The 22820-nt window shown below is 38.2% G+C and overlaps 1 protein-coding gene across 2 annotated transcripts in view; it reads left to right on the top strand.

Annotated features, from left to right (window-relative positions):
* Positions 1–15701, top strand: part of LOC149305626 (ER membrane protein complex subunit 2-A) — a 30692-nt gene extending 14991 nt beyond the window's left edge. For both annotated transcript variants that reach the window (XM_089477443.1, XM_089477444.1), the window contains exons 6-11: positions 5762–5847; positions 6034–6093; positions 7438–7519; positions 7842–7952; positions 8982–9086; positions 15615–15701. In XM_089477443.1, coding sequence (XP_089333569.1) covers positions 5762–5847; positions 6034–6093; positions 7438–7519; positions 7842–7952; positions 8982–9086; positions 15615–15701 — 531 coding nt within the window. The remainder of the gene's footprint in view (positions 1–5761; positions 5848–6033; positions 6094–7437; positions 7520–7841; positions 7953–8981; positions 9087–15614) is intronic.
* Positions 15702–22820: the final 7119 nt, after the last annotated feature.

The following is a 22820-nucleotide window of genomic DNA, read 5'->3' on the forward strand; positions in this document are numbered from 1 at the left end:
AGTATTTCCCTGTCCTGGGCAGGGACAGGCGTTTCTTCTGCTTCCATTTATTATTTTCCTACCGGGGTTGGTTCTCCTTCAATGAGTGGCATCCCAGAAGGTCCCTGGAAGACTGCCACTGTGTTTATAAACGGTTGCATGCGCGGCTGTGTTTAGTCAGCCATTGCCGGAGTCTCGTATGTCACACGGTGATGTCGTCAGCTGTACCTGACTATGAGATAGCTTGGTTGGTAAATGCAGATTTTAAAGCCCGGCTCTCTCCCATCAGCAGTTTGGTTACTGTCTCTGGGTGGTCTGGGTGTTTCTTGCCATTGTGGTTTTGCACAGCTTCTCAAGCCTTAGTTACCTGTGTTTTATTTAATTTATGTGGTATATTGTGGTTCTGTGAAAACCTCCTCCTGATCCTTTATTCTAAAAGCCTTTAATTTGTTACCTGATGGGTATAAGAGAAAATCTTACTCTGCTTGCATTAAAGCAGTTTCAGAATCCTCCAAAAAAACTGAAAGTTATATCAGCTTCTCCAGATCAGATCTGCGAAAACTCTACCTGGTCATCTCTCCATACATTCTTAAAGCCTTACAGGCTCAACATTTTGGCCTCTGAGGATGCTCCTTTTCGGTGTAAAGTTTTGCAGTCAATGGTTAACCCAACCTAGTTCTTTGGCTTGCTATGTCTCTAATATACGCTGCCGCTTAAAGGATGGGGGGAAAACAAAACATTTACTTAACGTAAATTTTCCCAACTCCAAGTGGCAGCACTTGATTCCCTCCCTTAGTGTCTTTTTTGCATTAAATTTGTTTTGGCTCTGTATTTTCTGGGGATCCATGTGGGTGGTGTGACTATAGCCTGTAGGAGAAGGAAGAGCTTGTTGTTATTTATTATTATTCTTTTAATTTCCGATCTTGACCTGCCCAAAAGTATGTTGCCCCTTGGAGCTATAAAATTCATGATAAGAAAATTTCGGTTTTTTTCGCTTAACGTAAGCAAGCTCAAAGTTTCCCTGACATTGTGTATTTCCAGCTGCTAATCTCTGGGCTTTTATGGTTATTGTAATGTTGAAGGAGCACATCGTTTTCACTTGATTGAAGTATTGAGGGTCGGTGGTTCCGTTTCATTGCGCAACATTTTCATGTTCTCAGTAATCATTTACCTGGTTCCGGCTTATAGTCAAAGATTACTCTCATACTTAGTACTTTTTGTCTTTAGTAGCCTATGCTATTGTTTCGATTATTTTTTTTTTTGTTTATTGTATACTTTATTATTTTCTGTTTTCCGCTATTCCCAGCTTCTCGGCTAGTCTTCCCACACCCTCCAAACCCTACCTTCCTGCCCCCATAAATGACAAATTTAACAACAAAATTGAAAGTGAGACACCTCATGTTTATAGAGCAACACTGACATGAAGACAATAAAGAATTCGGCTTGGCTAGGCGTCTTATTTTGCGGCGTGAAAAGCTAAATAAAAATGTTTCATAAATTGTCAGGTATTGAAATTGTTTATATATGATTTACCTGCTAATTATTTCCATATGCACATGCGGCTGCTGTGAGCAGGGAAAAAAATCTCTGGATTTTAAACAGAACTTTTGCAAAGTTTACTTTGGCATATAGAACAGACTATCACTTTTTCTTATGTGTATGCTGACACATGGAGTTGCTTAGATTTTAGAATAAAGCAAAAATGAAGGGACGTTAACCCAGCCAAACAGCTTGCTTTGGCCAAATCATTTTAACGCTTCCTCTGTTGTATACAATTTGCTCAACTCATTCGGAAAAAAATCGAGAGAAAAAGCCTACATTTGATAACAAGAAAGAGGCATCATCGTTTTGTTTTTTTTCTTTTATTAGTTTTTCCTTAAATATATTTATATATAATTAGGGCTGCAACTAACGATTATTTTCATAATCGATTAGTTGGCCGATTATTTTTTCGATTAATCGGATAAAAAAATGAATGTACATTTTTCATTTATTTAAAATAATTTAATAAACAATGGATGTTAAATACAAACGCAGAATAAAAAAAAAAAACTGATAAAATGCATTTCTTGTCTTTATTTCCAGCCCCCCCAATTTATGCACATTTGAGCACAGGCTTGCCACGCTGCCTCCCAGACATGCCACTCCACGCTGCCTCCCACATATGCCACTCCACACTGCCTCCCACATATACCACTCCACGCTGCCTCCCACATATTCCACTCCACCCTGCCTCCCACATATGCCACGCTGCCTCCCACATATTCCACTCCACGCTGCCTCCCAGACATGCCACGCTGCCTCCCACATGCACATTTGAGCCCAGGCTTGCCACGCTGCCCCCCAGACATGCCACGCTGCCTCCCAGACATGCCACTCCGCGCTGCCTCCCACATATGCCACGCTGCCTCCCACATATACCACTCCACGCTGCCTCCCACATATGCCACGCTGCCTGCCACATGTGCCACTCCACGCTGCCTCCCACATATTCCACTCCACGCTGCCTCCCACATATTCCACTCCACGCTGCCTCTCACATATTCCACTCCACTCTACCCCCACATATGCCACTGTGCCTGATACGCCTTATACCCCCTGATACACCACTCCATCCTCCCCAGACATGCCACACTGCCTCCCAGACATGCCACGCTGCCCTCCCCACATATGCCTTATATATCGTATATGCCTTATACCCCCAGATATGTCACTCCATCCTCCCCAGATATGCCTTATACCCCCAGATATCTCATAGTCCCCTCATAGAGTCACAGACCTGTTCGCATCACACTGACACCATACTTTTATAAATAAGTACTGGGTTAATCTTCACTGCCCCCAGGATTTAGATTCCCCTTAGTCTGCCCCCCTTTACCTCTAACTGCGCCTTAACTTTATTAAATTAACCCTCAGTCCTCATCATTAAATTAACACTAAACACCCCATTAACCATAACTACCCCTAAATTAACTCTAAATACCCCATCAAACACAACTACCCTAAATTAACCCTAAACACCCCATTAACCACAGCATCCCCTAAATTAACCCTAAAGACCCCATTAACCACAACTGCCTCAAATTAACCCCAAACACCCCATTAACCACAGCTGCCCCTAAATTAACCCTAAACACCCCATTAACCATAACTGCCCCTAAACACCCCATTAACCATAGCTGCCCCTAAACACCCCATTAACCACAACTTCTCCTAAATTAACCCTAAACACCCCATTAACCATAACTGCCCCTAAATTAAACCCCACCTCCCCTAACTTTCAGCAGCCCAAATTTTATACTTACAGTTAGATGAGTGTCACAGCCATGTGGTTCTGGCCTTCTGGGAGAAGGAAGGGGGCGGGGCCAGTTGTCACAGTGATTACAGGGAGGGACTGGTAAGTAGGAGCTGCTGCTGTGAGTCACTGAAACGGTTTATATAATGAGGGGTATTTTTCAGAGCGTTTGCTCTGAAAAAACCCTCATTTTATAATCGATAAAAATCGATTCAACTAATCGATAATGAAATTCGTTGGCAACGATTTTCATTATCGATTATTATCGATTTTATCGATTAGTTGTTGCAGCCCTATATATAATACATATGTAATGATTGCAATTTTTAGAGTTTAAAAAAAAAAAGCTCCTTTGGTTGACACGTTTATGTTCATTTTTTTTTATATTCTCTGAATTTAGTGCTTAATTAAAAGTAAATCTGTCACCCGGCTTTTATATGAGGACAGGTGGAAAACAAATTAGGTTTTCACTATATAATGCCATAATTAGTTGGTTATTCTGCTAGATATCAGTTTCACTGCTAGAGATGTGTGCATGTGTGGTGTCATGTGCTTGCGCTAGGTTTGTCTGTGGAATTATGAAGCGTTTGGGGCATAAAAAGGAAAAAAAAAAACAGATTGTACTCCAGTGTTGATAGTTGTATGCTCCACAGGGAATGTTAATTTAAGATATATACTTTAATGGTAGTACATAACAAATTATGAGAGAAAAAAAAATCCACATGGAACAGCAACTTTAAAAAAAAATAATCAGTCTCCCAGTATTGTAAGTGGGGGCATTTCTGGTGTCCATGTTAAAGTAATAAGTGTTAATATGTGTTTGGAAATGGAAAGTGAAGCATAAAGCGACACTCTAGACTTGTGCGTTCGGATTAGTACAAATTGCAAATTTACCAAATGTTGGCAAATTCATTTATATAAAGCCAGATGCCAGACACCCATGAATCGAAGAAAACAAAGCAAAAAGCTCATAATTTTCATCTGAAACGTGTGGGTCCACATTCACTCACATCCTTTCACGCTCTCATTCTCGTTCACACTCTCTAAATGTTTCCCTACCTTCTCTGGCGACCACTTCTGCATCTACTTCTTCTTCTTCTATCTTCTCCATCTTCAATCTACTATCTTTATCCACTTCTCCGCAGGCATAACCTGGTGGGAACGTCCGCTGAAATTGCAGCGCTTATAGTAATGTCCTTTCCCCAATCCTCCAAACGGGGAGAAGGTCGTTACCTAAAGCGTTGTCATTTTTCCCTCACATGAACTATGGACTATATGGCGGCATTTACTATGATGTCCTCTCCGCGATCCTTCACAAGCCCCACCATATTGCCCCATGTTCAAGTGAGGACAAAATGACGGAGCTTGTGATGAGGTCCCTTTCCCTGATTGGAGGATCGGGGAGAGGACATCACAGTAAGCGGTGCCATATTGCTCAGAGTCCAAGTTAGGGCCAAATGATGGTCCTTGTGATGACATCCTCTCTCCCTATTGGAGCACCACATGCATCTCCATTTGGGCAGAAGCTCCCACCGGGTTACATCTGTGGAGATGTGAATTAAGATAGAAGATGAAGAAGAAGATATGGAAGTGGTCAGCAGAGAAGGTAGGGAAACATTTAGAGAGCGTGAGAGTGAATGTGAGCACCGGGCAACAAATTATGTTCCCAAATTAAAAATGCCCCTTGATTTTCTCCTGAATCAAATGGCCTATGAATTAAATTAGCCAAAAATGAACCGAAAAATTAGTCCAAATTGTTTGTTTTTGGTTCATTTGCGCATATCTGCAACTCACTGTACTTTTTTTGTTTTTGCTAGTTTAGTAGTTTTGTTCCACATGTGTAAAATACAATAAAATCACAACCAACATGATTTCTATAACTCTGCCCCATGTGTGTTGGGCTACCTAAATGGGCTTCAGACGTCTATTTTATTTAAGCAGTCTTCCTTCCGTCTCTATTCTAATTTCCGTGAACATTTTAATAACGCCAATAATCCCTTTTTTGCCAATGAGAATAAGTTCACTCTTGAAAGCAAAGCTTTTTGGTTCACGTAGCAACTGATTGAGTCAACCAAAGGAATTGCAATGAAACCCTCTTGTATTTACACCTCTAGGGTAGTAAAACCTCCGCTGAGATACAGACAGATTAGAGGAATCACAGGAAGGAGAGATACGGCTCTGAATGGTGTTTGGGGATTAAAATCCCCTGCTGATTTGTAATTACTAGATTCTGACCGGTCGTTTCTTCAAATGAAGCGATGCATACAGCGTTTGCATCAAAAAGAGGGCATACAAGATGTGATTGCGAGCACGGCTCTGCATTGTCTCGGTGGACACCGTAGCGTGTGTTTATGTTCTCAATCCAAACAGCGACCATGTAGAGGAATTCTTCTGGCATTAAGATCATTTACACAGCCACACATTACCTTCCTCGCAATCCCTTTGGGTTTTGTAAGCGACTAATCCTCTATTAATGTTAACCTATAGGCAGCCAGAAAACGAAAGATCGCCATTCGAAAAGCCCAGGGACGAAGCACCGAGGCCATCCGAGAGCTGAATGAGTATCTGGAACAGTGAGTGTTTTACAAGAGGATTTTGTTTTACTCTTCTGATATATATTTTTTTTTTGTTTAATTAAAATGGAATTAATTAAAATTTGCATTTGATTTAGCTGTGTGCCAACACTATTCATTTACTCTCGTTTCCCACCCAGTCGTGGTCTATTCCTCAAGTATATCTATTTTTTTTTTTCCTCCCAGATTTGTTGGCGACCAGGAAGCCTGGCATGAACTCGCAGAACTTTACATTAATGAACTTGAGTAAGTTACTGAGTTGGTACACCTGTAATGTATCAGACAGCATTCGGTTATATTAAATTAAATATTTATTAACAGAAAAAAAATATTACTTTAAAATTGTTTGTTTCGTGTGCAGCAAACTTCTGATAGGCCTATTACCTCCTTTTTTTTATTGCCTGTTTAAATCATTTTTAATTATTTTTCTTGCGAACAAAACAATTTAACATGTCGAGTTACTTAAGTGTATTTGCCAACAAAGGTCATTTTATCGCTCGAGGCTCCCAGTTGCCAGGGTACAAAGCCAGCGGTAATCAGGAATTCTGAGTGTGATGGGCGTCTGCTTATTGGATATGTAATGTTTTTTGTTGGGTGCTTTTATGGCTGCATTGACAGGAGGAAATCCCAATGTGAAAGGATTAGCCTCAAGCCTTAGTTCAAGTTTTCTAATATTGCAGCATTAATTCTATCCTCCTCTCTCGAAGGCAGAGGCGTGTTATTTTATCTGCCTTAAGTTATTGTGCCCTGCCTATTTTATCACATTGTTTCCTTCCTTTTCGTGTTGGGTGTATGGTGAAGTCCCAAGATTTTCTCAAGAGAAAGTATTTTTTTTTCTTTTGTGCCTGTTGCATGTATGTAAATAACTCAACACTCTACCTTCTTTTCACCCAATTCGGAAAGAATATCTGCAATTTAAAAACGATGTAATTTTCAAATTAGTTTTCATGACTTTTTTTTGTATTTTCCCAAGCTAGTCAGATAAGTCTCCACAAATTCCTGTTCTCGATTAGTTTTGCTTATGTCCCAGCACTAGATCTCTAAATGAAGAATTACAATAGCCCATTTTTTAAATTCTCTGTAAATTCTGAAAGGGTAATCTGGTCAAGAATATGATAAAAATAGCCATTCGCAGTCACATACTTGAGTAAATTTTAGGAAGCGTTTATTGTGTAAATCGTTTTATGTTCCTTACTAACTAAAAAAAAAATGAAGAGCCTTTTTTTTTAATCATAAATTACGTTTATGCTATTTGACCTACAGTACAGTGTATATCAGTATAATTAATTGCTACATTTGCCGTCTATACTTACAGAATAACTGTATGTGCGCAGTTTGTGGGTTAATCGCCCCAACAAATATAGACTATTATTATTATTTTTTATTTATATATCGCCAACAATTTACGCAGCACTTAATACAATACATATATTGAAGAGGTATGACGAGAATTGACAGCCGGAGAGAGCCCGGCTCACAAGCTTACAATCTTGAGGCTTTAACATGGAACTTTGGTGATCTGTGCATCTATACATGACTGCTGTATGAACCCGCTTTTCACGTGTCCATTTCTGTTTTTCTTTTCCCTAGCTATGCAAAAGCAGCTTTTTGTTTGGAGGAGCTTATCCTGACTAACCCACACAACCATTTCTATTACCAGCAGTTTGCAGAAGTGAGTATATTCCACATTAATTGAGCAATTCCCAGTCTTGGAATGAGGAATATCCCACAAGGCACTAGGTATAAGTAGGTCATCCCAAGCTTAGTTTCTTATTATATTTAAATTATTGCGTATAGTTTTGCCGTTCATGGTAACCTTCCGTAACGCATATCTTGGCGCCTTTCGTTCAAGCATTATGGCTGCTCAACAGTAGCCTTTTAACCATCATTTCACAAAGAGGTGTGTTCTGTAGCGATTCCCTACCCAGTAATTTGCATTGATATTTTTGTTTGGTTTCATCACCAAAGTTTGCTAATGAATCATCTTTCTCCAGGTGAAATATACTCAAGGTGGACTTGAAAATCTTGAACTATCTAGAAAATATTTTTCCCAGGCTTTGAAGTTGAACAATCAGAGTATGAGATCATTGTTTGGACTTTACATAGTAAGTTTCCTATTTTAAAAAATATATATACATAGGAACTAAAAAAAACCAAAAAAATATTTCAACCTCTCAAAAAGATCCTACGATTAAAATGGTACTGACATCGATATATTTCAGATTTTCTTAATCTTGGTACCCTGTCTGCAAGATATAATAGTGTACGGAGAATGGAGAAGGCTTTCATTATCTTTATTGCTTTTGTCTTATTAAATCTTATTAAATGTCTTACAGTCATTGGTTAGTCTTTATACTATGCCCATTTGGCTGCTTTAATTAAAAAGTATCCTATCCATGAAGACTGCTGCTTTGATATTCTCTGTATTTGTAATAAATCTCGGCTTGTGAAGATATCTCAAGGTGGACCTCCTCAACTCTGGCTTAAAGTCCTCCACTTTTGACCAGCCAGGCTCAGATAACTATATTACCTTAATGTCTCCTCCTAGGTTAGGCTCTTACCTCTTCCAAGTGTTTTTTTAAGTGTTGTGTTGGAAAACATGCAACTCGTTAGCTGGATTAGTTTTATTTTTATGAACTACAGCAACCAAAGTCCTTTTGTATGTACCTAATAGAGACCCTTGTGAGCTGTTGTTCTTCAATAGTTGCCACTGGCTGTCCAATACATTTATTTTAAAAAAAAAAATAAATAAAAAAAAAGTCATTGTATTTTTATGTACAGTGCAGAGCAAAGATACAATTGCCATTTAACATCATTAGAAAACTCCCAAGCTTTACTTTTTAATTTATTGTAAGAACGCTGTGCTCTCTAATGAGAATTTCAGTTCATAATTGTGAGTTCTTGACATTCTAGTATTGCAATTTTTTATTTATGATTTCTGCATGCTTGTGCTTGGAGTTTCAATGTCTTGTAAACCAAACCCTTGGCTTTGGATATACTAAGGCTCAAAAGTTGGAAGCACTGCAATGTGATAGTTTGATTTACTTTAGTCTCGACCAATGGCAAAAGATGAAGATGTTGTGTTTTTTTTGTTTAACACGTTCTCATTGTTTTGTTCTGTTTCGTATTTATAGTCCTCCATTCACATTGCATCCAACCCCAAAGCCAGTGCAAAAATGAAGAAGGACAATGTCAAGTATGCCTCATGGGCAGCAAATCAGATAAAGAGAGCTTACCAGGTATGATTTAAACAAGAAAATTAGTGATGTAACATTTTTCCTAAACATTGCAATAGTTAGACGTTCCCTGGGTTATTTACAAAAATGCACAAAATGTGATATGTCACCTTCAGCTTGTGGATTTAGTTATTACAGTAAAGAAGTGAAGTGAAGAAAAACATTATTTTTAGATAACTTTACATTGCATCTTAGCTCACTCATTGGGTGTCTGCAAAGTTAAATGCGCCGGTGAAGCTCGTGTCACAGCCCAGACGAGATATGGGTGATGAAAGATGCATTATATAGAATACTGACGGAAATTGCTTACCTGCCCAGTTTGGCAGACTATAAACAAAAGTGAATATATCGAAAATATCGAATATCGTTTGAAAATGCGGTACAGGACAATAAAGGTCTGCCTTTTTAAGTAAAAAATGGAAAAAAAACATAAAAATGCATTTTTGTTTTTGACCAAAATGAAGGGTCTCGAAGCGACTGCATTCCCTTTAGCCTCAAAACTGCACTTACATGTAATCCTGGCCAAACCCTATAAAACGCACATGATCTGGTAATGTCCTCCCTGCCCCTGGAAGTGACCTGGGGGCCACATAGATGTATCACTGGTAAGATGAAGGGTTGAGTAACTGTAGAGTAAAGATATCATTGAACTTGTGAATAACTTATACTATATTTGTATACATAATTCATAACCTGCACCTCTTAGTATGAGGACCACCTGCTGCTGTATGGAAACTTTAATTTTGCACTGCTGTATGGACACAGAATTGTATACATTCCACAATGCTTATTATTTCCCCATTTTTATTCTTACAGTGCAAATTACTACGTAGATACTACTTCTGAAGGTTTTTTCTATTGCAACCTTCACATTTTCTATTATGTTAACTGCTTAAACATGTCCAATAGCGGCAGACTCGGAACCAGCAGGCAAATCTGATTAATGCTTACCGATTGCATTCATGCGATCCACTTTGCAGTCATTTTCCAGTTAAATACTTACTTGGACAGGCTGCTGAGTTTTAATATGACAGACACGTGTTTGTGATTGCACATGTGGTTAAAGTGCACATAATTTAGGTAAAACAAAGGTTCCTTCCATTTCTTAAATGCTGTTCTTTATGATTAGTGTGGACAAAATAATTGCTAGTCAATGAAAACTACCTCAATCAGTGTGGTTCTTTGCTATGATCAGAATTGCTTTTGACAGGAGTATACTTTAAATATTTATTTGGAATTATTTGGTCCCCTTTTTCATAAACACAGGCAGATTTTATGTGAAAACTTATGGTTTTGTATAAATGAAAGCAAGTCTAATTTTTTCATTACATATTAAAGTATCACTTTTTGACCTGAATTTATATGCTTATTTATTGATTGATTGCAGATGCACTGGCCTAAAATTTAATATTATCAATAAGTTATTTTTCTGCATTCATGTTTAAATTTAATATGTAGTGTTGCAAGATGTACAGAGTCAACCAATGCACTAAATGAGAGTATCTCTGCATGAATAATGGTCTTATTCCCATTCAGTGTTGCATCTGGAGTTTTAATCCAACTATAGATGCATAATATATATTTCTGAATTATACGCTTTAATTTTTGGTCAGCAAAACCCTAGGAAAAAATGTAAAATAAGTGAATAAAAATAGTAAAAGAAGATTTAAAGGCATCTGCACCAAAAGGAAATACTTTAATACAGTTTATATAAAATGTTAGATTTTTTTCTAGACATAAAAACACTTGAAAGCACTTAAAAGGCACCCAAATGTTTATACCTCCTTCTTTTGATCTCTATGGATAGGCTCCTTCCCTAGCCCTTAAACCAGGGGTTCTCAAACTGCGGCCCTCCAGCTGCTGCAGGACTACATCTCCCATACTCCTCAGCCAGCCCCTTAGCTGAAGGAGCATTATGGGAGATGTAGTGCTGCAGCAGCTGGAGGGCCGCAGTTTGAGAACCCCTGCCTTAAACTTTAGTGCGGTCCCTAAAACTTTCTCTCTGGCACCTACAGCTTTAAATGCCTTTAACAAAGTTTTGCTCCTATCTCTAAAAATGTTGCAAATAATACATTTGATATTTTATATATATATATATATATATATATATATATATATTTGCACATTGTGGCAAGTGACAGTGTGTAAGTATATTTGAATACTTAATGTCTATGCGTGTACAGTGCAGCTTTTTGATGCTCGTTCATGGAGCTGTTCTCTTGTTGAGGGCAGTACATGCTATGCTGAAAAAAGACCTGTTTGCAACATTATTTCTTCAAGCATTAATTAACATTATAAATATTTAAGAGCACTTTTGAACAGTTTGCCTCTGAAATAAGCTTTTGACTAATGTTAGTCCCACGAGGAGCTCCTGCAATACCCACCCGTGTGTTGTGATGACGAGTAGAGGGATATATTTTATTTTCCCGTTTAAAAAAAAAATAAAAAATTTTTATCCAGTGTGAATGTTTAAATCTTTTGCGTGCCAATTATAGTCGTTGCCAATGTTTCTACAATCTTTGTCGTCTTGTTCTTTTGTGCGTTTTTATTTTATAAACTCTCCATTATGTCTATCCGGTAATATCGCTATCTAGTAAAACACTTAAATATATTTTGCCATTACAAATTACCATTTTTGAGCCAATAAGAATAGAGGAGATTACTGTTATTGCATAAAATAACGCATCCTAGAACCCTTCAAAAGAATTTAACTTCTGGCGTGTTCCTATGTAATGCCTGAGGAAGGGACCTAACAACTTGGTCTCGAAATCTCGCAATTAAACTCTGTTAGCCAATGAATGGTATCATTTTAACTATACTTTTCTCCTATGTACCACCTATACATCGTTATTTCTATAATCATCTCAAGTACAAAGGACTCTGTATATTATTGTAAAATAAGCGAGAGAAATCACAATGGGCTCTCTTAAATGGACCATGCATGTCAAAATTGGTCTACCCATTGTTTAATCTGTATCCATGCTTTAATATTTTAGCATTATCTCTGAAATGTTTACTCAGAGTGCAGAAATCTGACCTCTTCTCTTCAAAAGCCTCTGATTTTATCGAATGATTCCCAAGCATTAAAGATTGACTTTGCTTTCTTGCATCAAAGCTGTTTCTCGAAGGATTTGGAACTCCCAAAGCATCAGATTAGGACCATTACTGTTTGCCTGGGAAGGGAAGAAGCAGAAGAAAAGACATTCTGTTCTCCCACAGGCCCAGGCATAGTTTTGCTTTATCAGCCAGGAAAGGGGAAATAAAAAAAAAAATAAAAAATGTTGCTCTACAAAGCTTTTTAATCATGGTTGGCAGAATTTTAAAAGATGAGTTACATGTAAATGTTTTTAAACACATTTTAAATAAGCTTAGGCCATGGGGGTAGGTAATACAGCTTCATGTTATTTTATTTACATTTATTTGTGGCAAGTGTGAAGAAATTGGGGAAAAACTAATGTGTAATAAGTTTAAAAATGATAAAACAGAAAATGTATAAAATGCAACAAGGCATTTCCAAATGTATATCAAAGCTTCGCATTTCTTTTATAGACGCTTATATTAAGTCCAAAATGAAGACAGTCAGCTAATTTTAAAAAATTGATTCGCCCTTGGAATTATGTGCTGGCTTCTCAAGCCGGACCTTGGTCCAGCATGACTCCTGTGTGTTATGGCATCCGCAAGCGTGTCTATGTTTAGCAGCTTAGCAAATAATGAATTAATAGAGTTTAACTGTATTTAGCTTTAGGACAAGATGCCCTTGTGTTTTGGTTACTTAACTCAGATAACACAAACTAAGACTTGTGAATTCCCTAATTCACTAAATGCAGTTACTTTCAGCAAGCCAACTACAGCTTGGAGGGTATAGGTTGCCAAAACCTGGCACAGCAGCTCTTGCCTTATAGCCAAGTATCTAGAGCAGGAGTTTTGAACTAAAGGTCAACAAACGAGGAATTCTGGATATCCTTTCTGGACAAGAGTTGGTTTATTTAACACAATCAAACCAACTCACCTCTGTGAGGGGTATCAGGAGATCGTATGTCTTTCTGTGTCCTACTTGATTTTAGAAGGTATTCCTACTGTTTTGCTGTGTTTATTAATAGTTCTTTTTATCCTTTTTATAAGAAGTCGTATTAACGTTGCTGTTGCTAACAGTAAAATCTCTTTGGAGAATATGTAGTTTTTAATGTTCGTGTAAGTTAATGAAACTCTTTGGTGCATCTATAAAATTATACAGAGCATACACAAGTCCCAAAGGTCAAGGTGCATATGATAAAAAACCATAGTTCAAGCTAATAGTCTTCCAGTATCTACAATATAGGACTCGACTTACGTAGTTTAAGATTATTTTACCAGCAAAACCTTGCGTGTGCGTCTACTATCCTGCATCGCGGAGAGCTGTAGGTCCCGTTTGATTCGGTAAGCGGAACCTATTGAGTAAGCAACAGTTTTGGTAGGTCTTGTTTGGTTTGGTAGACAGAACTAATTGCATAAGCAACAATGGATCTCTGGTTTTCCTATTGAGCCATATTCCTCCGTAATCATTCCTTTTTATCTGTGTTGCTGAAAAAATATTCTCAAACTCAGCTTCAGCATTAAGCAAAAATTAAGTTGATTGTGAACAATTATTCAGTGCTCAAATCCTTAAAATGCAGGTCTGTATTTACATTAGCGTTCCCAGGAACCGATTTGATCTGGATGGTTAGATGAAGGTCAGAGGCAGGTTAACCACTCTTGGTGCTTATTGCTGCCTCAGTGGAACTGTTCTTGATCACATAATCCTTCCACACACTTCATGTGAAGCTTAGTAAAGTGAAGTTAATTCAGCAGAATAGTCATAAATCAAAGAGGTTATGTGCAGGATTGCAGAAAATAAACTAATATGTTGAGAATTTATTAAGTGTTTAAATGCTCACATTAAGTTAAGAAATGGTTTCCCTTACTCAAAGCAAATTACTCCAGGGTTCTCAAGAGAAAAAACATAGTTTGCTGCTAAGATATTGAAAATATGCTTTTTACTGACAAAAACAGCAATTTAACTTCTTAATATATTTAGTATAATCAGCCTGGTGAGTAATGGAGGTTGTCAGTGTTGTTGGAAAACTCATTTTGAAACCAGCATGAAGCACTCAACAGCTTTCAATTCAAAGGTTTGCAGCCCTCTAATAGACCTGACTGAGAGTATAATTATCGGAAGATATAATTGACTGGGCTTAATTTCTTCCTGAGTAAATACTTGTGAGTGGAAATGAAATCTTAGTTTAATGATAAAGGTGATTGTTAACCTTTCATTGAGCTTCTGTGTTGTGTGTCTCAAAACAATATCTGGTAGTTTAACGTTGCAGATGAAGTGGGAACCAGCTCCTTTGTGCCGTTTGTAACTAGTTTATAACACAGAATGATCATCAAAGCGTTACGGGAATGGGTGGGGGGGTAGAGATTTTTAATTAATTATAGCACTGTTTGAATGAAATGTATGCGGTACCTAATTACACGGTAAACAGATCTCTGGTTATTAGGTTTTGTTTCACACTGGTAATAAATGTTAGCATGGGCCAGATCCCCATATTACTCCTGACAGAACAAGAAGCAACCATACCAACAGCTGCTGTTCATATAATTGCAAGATGATGGGGAATCGTTGCCTTTCTCCGGTTCTCCAGATTTTAGGGTTTCCTACACTTCTGCCAAAACTCCACAATATGCACATTTCAATATGTTCCTTGTCTGGAATTACATGATGATGGGAAATCATTGCCTTTCTACAGTTCTCCAGATTTTGGGGGGTTACTGTATAATGCGGCGATCAAAAGGCACACCACACTCAACTAACGTTTTGTTTGGACTTGTCTATTGTAAGTTCTAGTGAGCAATGCTGTTTTCCTGGTTTTGTTGCTATTCCATACGGAATATGTTGACACCCTATTAACATATCCAAATGCTAAATAAACTGCCATCTGGATTAAAAAAAAATTTACTTTGTCCAATTCAATACACACAAATATGAAATAGTCTAAATGCTGCAACAGTACTGAAAACTACATAAATCAAGACAATCCTAGATTCTGTCTATTTTTAACATCACCATGTGGCGCCATGTGTAAATTATCCTTTACTAATTTATTTTGTCATTTTATGGCACGTAAGGAACTGTAAAATTTAAATAAAACTTCAGTATAATGACCTTGCATTTCTGTTAGCACAGTATATAGATGGAATATGAATAATCTTGTACTATATTAGTTTATAAAGTAAAATAATACCAATATGTCTGGTGAATTTGTAAGTGGTTTGGGAAAATGGCAGTACTTGGCCAGAAACCATAACAATACAATGGTTCCAGGAAAAATAAATAAATATTGTATATACTTTATGCACATAAATCTACTTGCTCTTTTTACCTGAGCCACTTGGCATAATTATGGTTCATTTAAGCAGAACAAGTTGTCTTCTTAAATAATCTAACCATATTATATCTGCACACATTAATAAAGTTGATGAGTGATTTTGGTTTTTTGTGTTCTTTTTCCCCAGATTGCAGGTCGCAGTATGAAAGAAACGCAGTTTTCATTAAAAGCAGTAGAAGATATGCTGGAAACTCTGCAGATTACACAATCCTAATATAGACAGACCAACAAATTGCTGTATCTACTTTAATTCATGTGATTTCATTGTTAACTTTCATCAATGTTTCAAGCTAATTTAAATTAAATGTTCCTTTTGACATGCGATGTCCTTATTTCTTTTATATGTATTTTTACATATATGATTTCAATTGACCTCGTTTTAACTTGTGTAAGATACTGAACTCGAAACAGGATCACTCAAATTCAGCCCGATCAGCTCTTGCCAGTTTAGGAAACTTTAGCACTTTTAATTTCCCACAATTTAATGTTTTCTTGATATATTAAAACCAGTGTGCAGTCGTATCTATAGTGTTTCCCCAAACACACAGACTAAATTTTATGTGTTGGCTGTGGCTTTATAAGCAAATCGGACTTTTTTTTTTTTTTTTTTGTAGAAACCGAGAGGATATATTTAAAATCTTTTATAATGTGTTCCGAGTAACTAACGTTCCAAGTTACAGTTATTACATAACAATTGTACCTAAATGTGTACTGTAAAATCCCCCTTTCAAGAGTCCTGCAAAGGTGTGTGTATATTATACCCCAGTAAAAATGTGTTTTATGCTCCATGAACGATTATGCAATGATTAATGCTTGTGGAGACCAAGTAAAATTTGAACATTGAAGGCGTTTTAAAAAACAAAAGAAAAAACACATAATAAGAAAAACAAGTCTTCAACAGCACTAACCTGGAAGTCAAAGGTACTTTAAAGTCAGGTACACTCTACAGCAGATAACCCCTTCTCCCATCAGTGAGAGTCAGAGAGAAAGGGGACAGGTCATAAGTTAAACAAAATAAAATATTTTTTATGTTTTTTTTTTATTATTAACAAGTGATCAGTTTTTAACCTAATAATCAAATTATGACTCTTTAGGCCACTAATCAGCCAGTGACTTAACATTGGTGATGCATATTATACTTTCCAATAAAATTATTTATTTTTTGGATATGAGGGATTCCTGAGAATTTGCTCTCTTTTTCTGCCCCCAGTTTTTTACATTGTTGGAGATGTGTTTAGAGGGAAAAGAAAAAATGTCGGTGCGCTAAGCTAGTCTCAGGCTCAAATAATACAAATGTATAATATGAGGCCTACCAAACAGTGTGAGCATGCTGCAAATACAGTGTGTTGGCTGTACAATGTATACAAAAAACAAAATACTGTCTGCGCTTCTCACCCTAATAAAGTTGGCAACAAATATATAAACATAATATAAATGAGAGGTTTTGGTTATATGAATTGGCCAAAGCATAATTAAGCTCACCCGCCACGTCAAGGCACACTCTCAATAGGGTGAGAACCTACTCTCACCTCCTACATAGTGGGCACACAAAGCAGTTTATACTGCTACCAAAACCAGATTAATGTGTTGGGGGAGGTGCAATTAAACTGTTTGGTAGGCCTCATATTATACATTTGTATTATTTGAGCCTGAGACTAGCTTAGCGCACCGACATTTTTTCTTTTCCCTGTTTGCACATATTTGACCTTGTTGGCTCCTCATCAGTCTGGTTGCAGCTTGCTGTCCAGGGGTTAAATGGGAGGAGGTTTAATTGCACCTCCCCCAACACATTAATAAGGTTTTGGTAGCAGTATAAACTGCTTTGTGTGCCCACTATGTAGGAGGTGAGAGTAGGATCTCACCCTATTGAGAGTGTGCCTTGACGTGGCGGGTGAGCTTAATTATGCTTTGGCCAATTCATAAAACCAAAACCTCTCATTTATATTATGTTTATATATTTGTTGCCAACTTTATTAGGGTGAGAAGCGCAGACAGTATTTTGTTTTTTGGAGATGTGTTTAGCCAAATTCATTTTGACTTTAAAACGTTCCAAGGGGTCTTATAAGGGTCATGAAGGTAAAATAGTCTCCAACACAATTATATTGATTGGTAAATAAAAAGTTCTAGTTATGGTGAATGGGGTTAGTTATGCTGAAACTAGTAGGTCCAGAAATATTTGGACACTGACACAATTTTCATAATTTTGCCTCTGTATCCCGCCACAATAGATTTAAAACAACCAAGATGCAATTGAAGAGCAGACTTTCAGTTTTTATTCAAGGGGTTGAACAAAATATCAAGAAACGTTCAGGAATTGCCACCATTTTCATACACAGTCCTCCAATGGCTGCTTGAAGTCTGGAGCAAATGGACATCACCAAACGCTGGGTTTCCTCCTTTGTGGTGCTTTGACAGGTCTTTTACCTCAGCTGTCTTCAGTTTGTGGGTCTTTCTGCCTTAAGTTTTGTCTTCAGCAAGTGAAATTCATGCTCGATTGGGTTGAGGTCAGGCGATTGACTCACCCATTGCAGAAAATTCTACTTCATTGCCTTAAACTCCTGGGTTGCTTTTGCAGTATGTTTTGGGTCATTTGTCCATCTGTAAAGTCTAATCAACTTCGCTGAATTAGGTTGAATCTGAGCAGATAATATATCCCTATACACTTTAGAATTCAACCGGTTGCTTCCGTCTTCTGTCGCATCACAGACCCAGTGCCGCTGGAAGTCATGCATACCCACCCCATCGCACTGCCCCCACCGTGATGATGTGGTATGATTTGGATTGTGAGCTGTTCCAAGCCCTCTCCATAGTGGTTTTTTTTTGTTTTTTTTTTTTCTTCACATCATGTTGGTACAAGTTTAATCTGTCCAAAGAATACTGTTGCAGAACTGGATTCGCTGGTTTTTTTCTTAAAACCTGGCCTTTCTATTCTTGAGGCTTATGGATGGTTTGCACCTTGTAGCTGTTTGCTCTTGTGAAGTCTTCTCTTTATGGTAGACTTAGATATAGACATACCTACCTCTTGGCTGAATGTTGTGAAGGGATTTTTCTTTACCATGGAAAGCATTCCAAGGTCATCCACCACTGTTGTCTTCTGTGGACGGCCAGTCATTTTTGGGTTGCAGAGCTCACCCATTTTTGTTCTTTTCCTCCCAATGTACCAAACTGTTGATTTGACCCTCTCCTAATGTTCCTGCTCTCTCTATGATGGAATTTATTTTATTTTTTTGCAGCCTAAGAATGGCCTGTTTCACTTGCATTGAGAGCTCCTTTGACCGCATGTTGTGGGTTCACAGCAACAGCTTCCAAATGCTAATGCCCCGACTCGAATCAACTCCGAAACTTTAACCTGCTTAATTGATGAAGAAATAGTGAAGGAATAACCCACACCTGTCCATGAAGCACCTTTTGAGTCAGTTGTCTAATTACTTTTGAAAAAGAAGGGGCTACATAATTAAGAGCTGTAATTCCTAAACCGTTCCGACAATTTGTGAATACCATCAAATTAAAGCTGGGAGAATGAACTTGTAACTTTAATTTATTTTGGCAAACAGATGAAATAACAAAACTTGTGTCAGTGTCCAAATACTTCCACACCTAACTATATACCCAAGGACTCATGATTAAACTCAAATGGGTAACATGCTTTCTGTAGAGAACCTGTAGAGCCTAAGACATGAGCCACGACCAGGCTGAAAATGAAACATTTGAGTCTTTTAGAATATCAAAAATGTTATTAAATTCACATAATTCAGGCATTGCTGGCTGCTGCTTGGACCTAAAAACATTACCCTCGCCCAAGAAGACACAAAAACCCTACTTCATTCTCTTATAATCTCCCACCTTGACTATTGCAACATCATACTGGTTGGTATAACTGTGTCTCCACTCTCTCCTCTGCAATCGCTCCAAAACATGTTCCTTGCATGACACTATTCCATTGGCTTCCCTTTTACAAAATAGTTAAAAATCCTTCACGTTTGCAAACCCCACTTATTCAGAGAAGCCTACAATCTTTTCAGCAAGAACATACCTGCCATCATTCCTACAACTTCAGCTTTTTTCTACAGCACCATCTCTCCCTCTGTATAAATAAAAGTTGTCCCTGTGTAATGCAGGATAATTCAGTGGGAGTTCTTGAAAACCACTTTACTAATTCACTATACAATAATAGAAGCGGACTCACTCTCCTTTTGAAAGAAACATTCTAGGGTTGCCCTAAACTGCTGAATTTAACATTGAGTTTTGTAACAGAACACAACATTGCAAACATACCTAGAAATGTGGAATCCCCAAACCCTAGAAATATTTTTTTTTTTTATTAACATTTGTAATATTTGTAGATTCTAAAGTAGTTGCTGATTGGCTACTGCCATAGAGGCTAAAAATAGCTGCTTAAAAATATAATTAAACATTAAGGGGAAGGAATAAAAGTATACATCTATTATAGTTTTTGCTCAACATAGTAGGGGTGCAATTATTGTTTTGTTGACAGCACCCTTAAGGGTAATATTACCAAGTGATTTTGGTGTCATTTGGCTGAGCTTACCACATGGCAAAACACCACAAAACACAGACTCATACTTGCTTTTACCTAATTTTAACATTTTAGTCCTCAACATTCCTTTTTATAGATTTAATAGGATTTAAAAGGTACAAAGTCATCAGTTGATTTTATTTTTATTTTTTAAATGTGCCCTCCGGCATAGCATTAATTGAAAGCAGTCTGATAGTATGCATTATTGATAATTGCCCCGTTTAAGGTCTAAAGATTCTAATGCAGTTATATTTTATTGAGTCAGCATTAAGTCCCACTTAATATATTAGTGGGATCATATATCATACTTCAAGTGGGCTATTGCTTACTAAAAAAAAATCATACGGCTCTTTTGGCCCAGCTTGTTCTACCGGAGCACATCTGCCTTTTTGAACAAAAACATTTTGTTTTCCTCTAAGGAGTCATTCTTTAAATGGCCACTTTAAAAAGGTATTTGTTTTAAACATACAGTACAGAATAATGTATTAAATTTCAGACTTGGGTCTACTCTTTTCACTTTTTTTTAATGGAAACACCAAGAGATAATTTTAATATCCCACTTGATGCCATGTGATTGGATAGGAAATACTAGAAAGGTAGTAAAACGTGCTAAAGTAGATGAAAAATGTTGTGGTTTATTTTCCCTTTGAAGCCTATTAAACATATCTTTACACCTTTGCTAGAATATGAGCGTCTTTCAAGATGCCAAACGTTTTAGCAGATGGTGCTGATATTCTAGGAGCCTGATGCTGAAACAAGAAACTATAGCTGTTCCATATAAACTCCGTTTTTTGTTGTAACATCTGGATCCTGTGCTTTACGTTTTGTGTCTTTGTGTGAAATCTTTCTTGTGGAACTCATTTTCCAGCAGTATTATACAGTGCTGTGAAAAAAGTATTTTCCCCTTCCCGATTTCTTCTATTTTTGTTTGTCACATTAAAATCCACATTTAGATCATCAAATAGATGTCTGACTACAAGACTAAGTGCTGCAGGGGACCTGGATCCTCCTGTCTGTCAGCCGGTGGATGTCTGCACAATGTCCAGACAACTTCCGCTGCTTCCGGCACTTCTATCTTTATATATATTTTTTTATTTATATATATATATATATATATATATATTTAAAAAAAAAAAATGTTAGAGGTCCTCTTAGGGACCTCTTGAACATGTTATTAATTATTATTTATATTTCAATGATTTATTTTTTAAATGACTAACCCTTTTTTTTTTTCTATTTTTCTTTTTGCAGCATGGCAGGGGGGTGAGAGACATAGTCCTCACAGATGTGCATAGAGATCGCAGCGTCTGTGCCTCATCAGAGGACAGGATATCCTGTCCTCCGATGAACTTCCGGGTTACGTCAGCAGGAAGGGAATGCCTTAAAATTTAACAGCTTTCCGGCTTTCATGCCGGAAGCTGTTACATCAGATCGGACAGCAGAAAGCGGGGAGCCCAGGCTGTCAAACGACAACCTGATCTCCCGTGCAGCGGCAGGGATGTGTCCATAGGGGATTCTTGGGATGCATTTTTTGGACGTACCAGTAGGTCCATAGGGGACGGAAGGGGTTAAATTAGAACCCCACTACAGTCGTAGAAGCCCTGGTCGAAGTACCGGCCAGCAGCAGCGGGGGTTGTCTGCGCCCATCACACAGACCTCCACCAGGTGCCCCCACCAGACGCCAGGGAGTCTGAAGCATGGGGGACAAGTCTAGGAATGCACTGGTAAGTTGGGGGGTGGTATAATGGTTTTCTGGAGGCACACTGGCATATAGGTGGTTAAAAGGCATATTAGGGGGCAGAGTGGTAAATAGGGGGTTAAAAGCATGTCAGGGCGGCAGAGTGGCATATAGGGGGTATAATGCATATCTGGGGCAGAGTGGCAAATAGGGGGTTAAAAGACATATCAGAGGCAGAGTGGCATATAGGGGGTATAATGCACTTCTGGGGGGCAGATGTGCATAACTGGGGGCAGAGTGGTAAATAAAAACAAAAATGATTTTTCTCAATCATAGTTTTTATTAGATATGAAAAAATAGATTACATGTGAATTAATATTTACTAGTAAAACTTTTCTTATAGGGTAGTCTTATATTCAGCCTTTTTTCTCCTAAATTAATATTCAAATTTTGGGGGATCGTCTTATAATTGAGCAAATACCGCACATCTTCAGCTTCCGTATCCAGAGGTGCGAAGGCTTGGCTATCACACATTGAGGTAGATACAGCTTCTAAAGCCTCAAGGCAAGATCTTTTGAAAAATATGGAATGCGGTAAAGATATCGGTAGACTTTCTGTGCAATGCCTACTTTGCAAGACAGCAGGGCCGGACTGGCCCACTGGGATACCGGGAAATTTCCCGGTGGGCCGGCAGGTCCGTGGGCTGGGCGGCCGACAGACTAACCCTGAAGGCGCCAGGTGCGGGCTGGGCAGGGGGACAATTGCCCCCCAGGCTTCCCGAAATCTAATCAAAGCGGCCGCTGGGTGCTGATGCGGACGGCCGGCATCAGCACCCAGCAGCCGTGTGCGATGGCCGTCTAGTGATGGGAGCAGCGTGAGGGGTGAAAGCTCCGCCCCCTCGCACTGACCTTTCACCCCTCACGCTGCTCCCATCAGTATGCGGCCATCAGACTGCTGGGAATGTAATCTAAACGGCCGATGCGTGCTGATGCCGCCGGCCGGCTCTGCTTTAATACTTTTTTTTTTACTTTATATGGCAAGCCGATCCAGCTTACCATATAAATAAAAAAAAAGGGTTAAAGTAGCTCCGGCCGGCGGCATCAGCACGCATCGGCCGT

The sequence above is a fragment of the Sceloporus occidentalis genome, unplaced genomic scaffold (assembly GCF_023333645.1).
Source record: "Sceloporus occidentalis isolate IW3139 unplaced genomic scaffold, rSceOcc1.0.p SCAF_11, whole genome shotgun sequence".
NCBI classification, from domain to species: domain Eukaryota; kingdom Metazoa; phylum Chordata; class Lepidosauria; order Squamata; family Phrynosomatidae; genus Sceloporus; species Sceloporus occidentalis.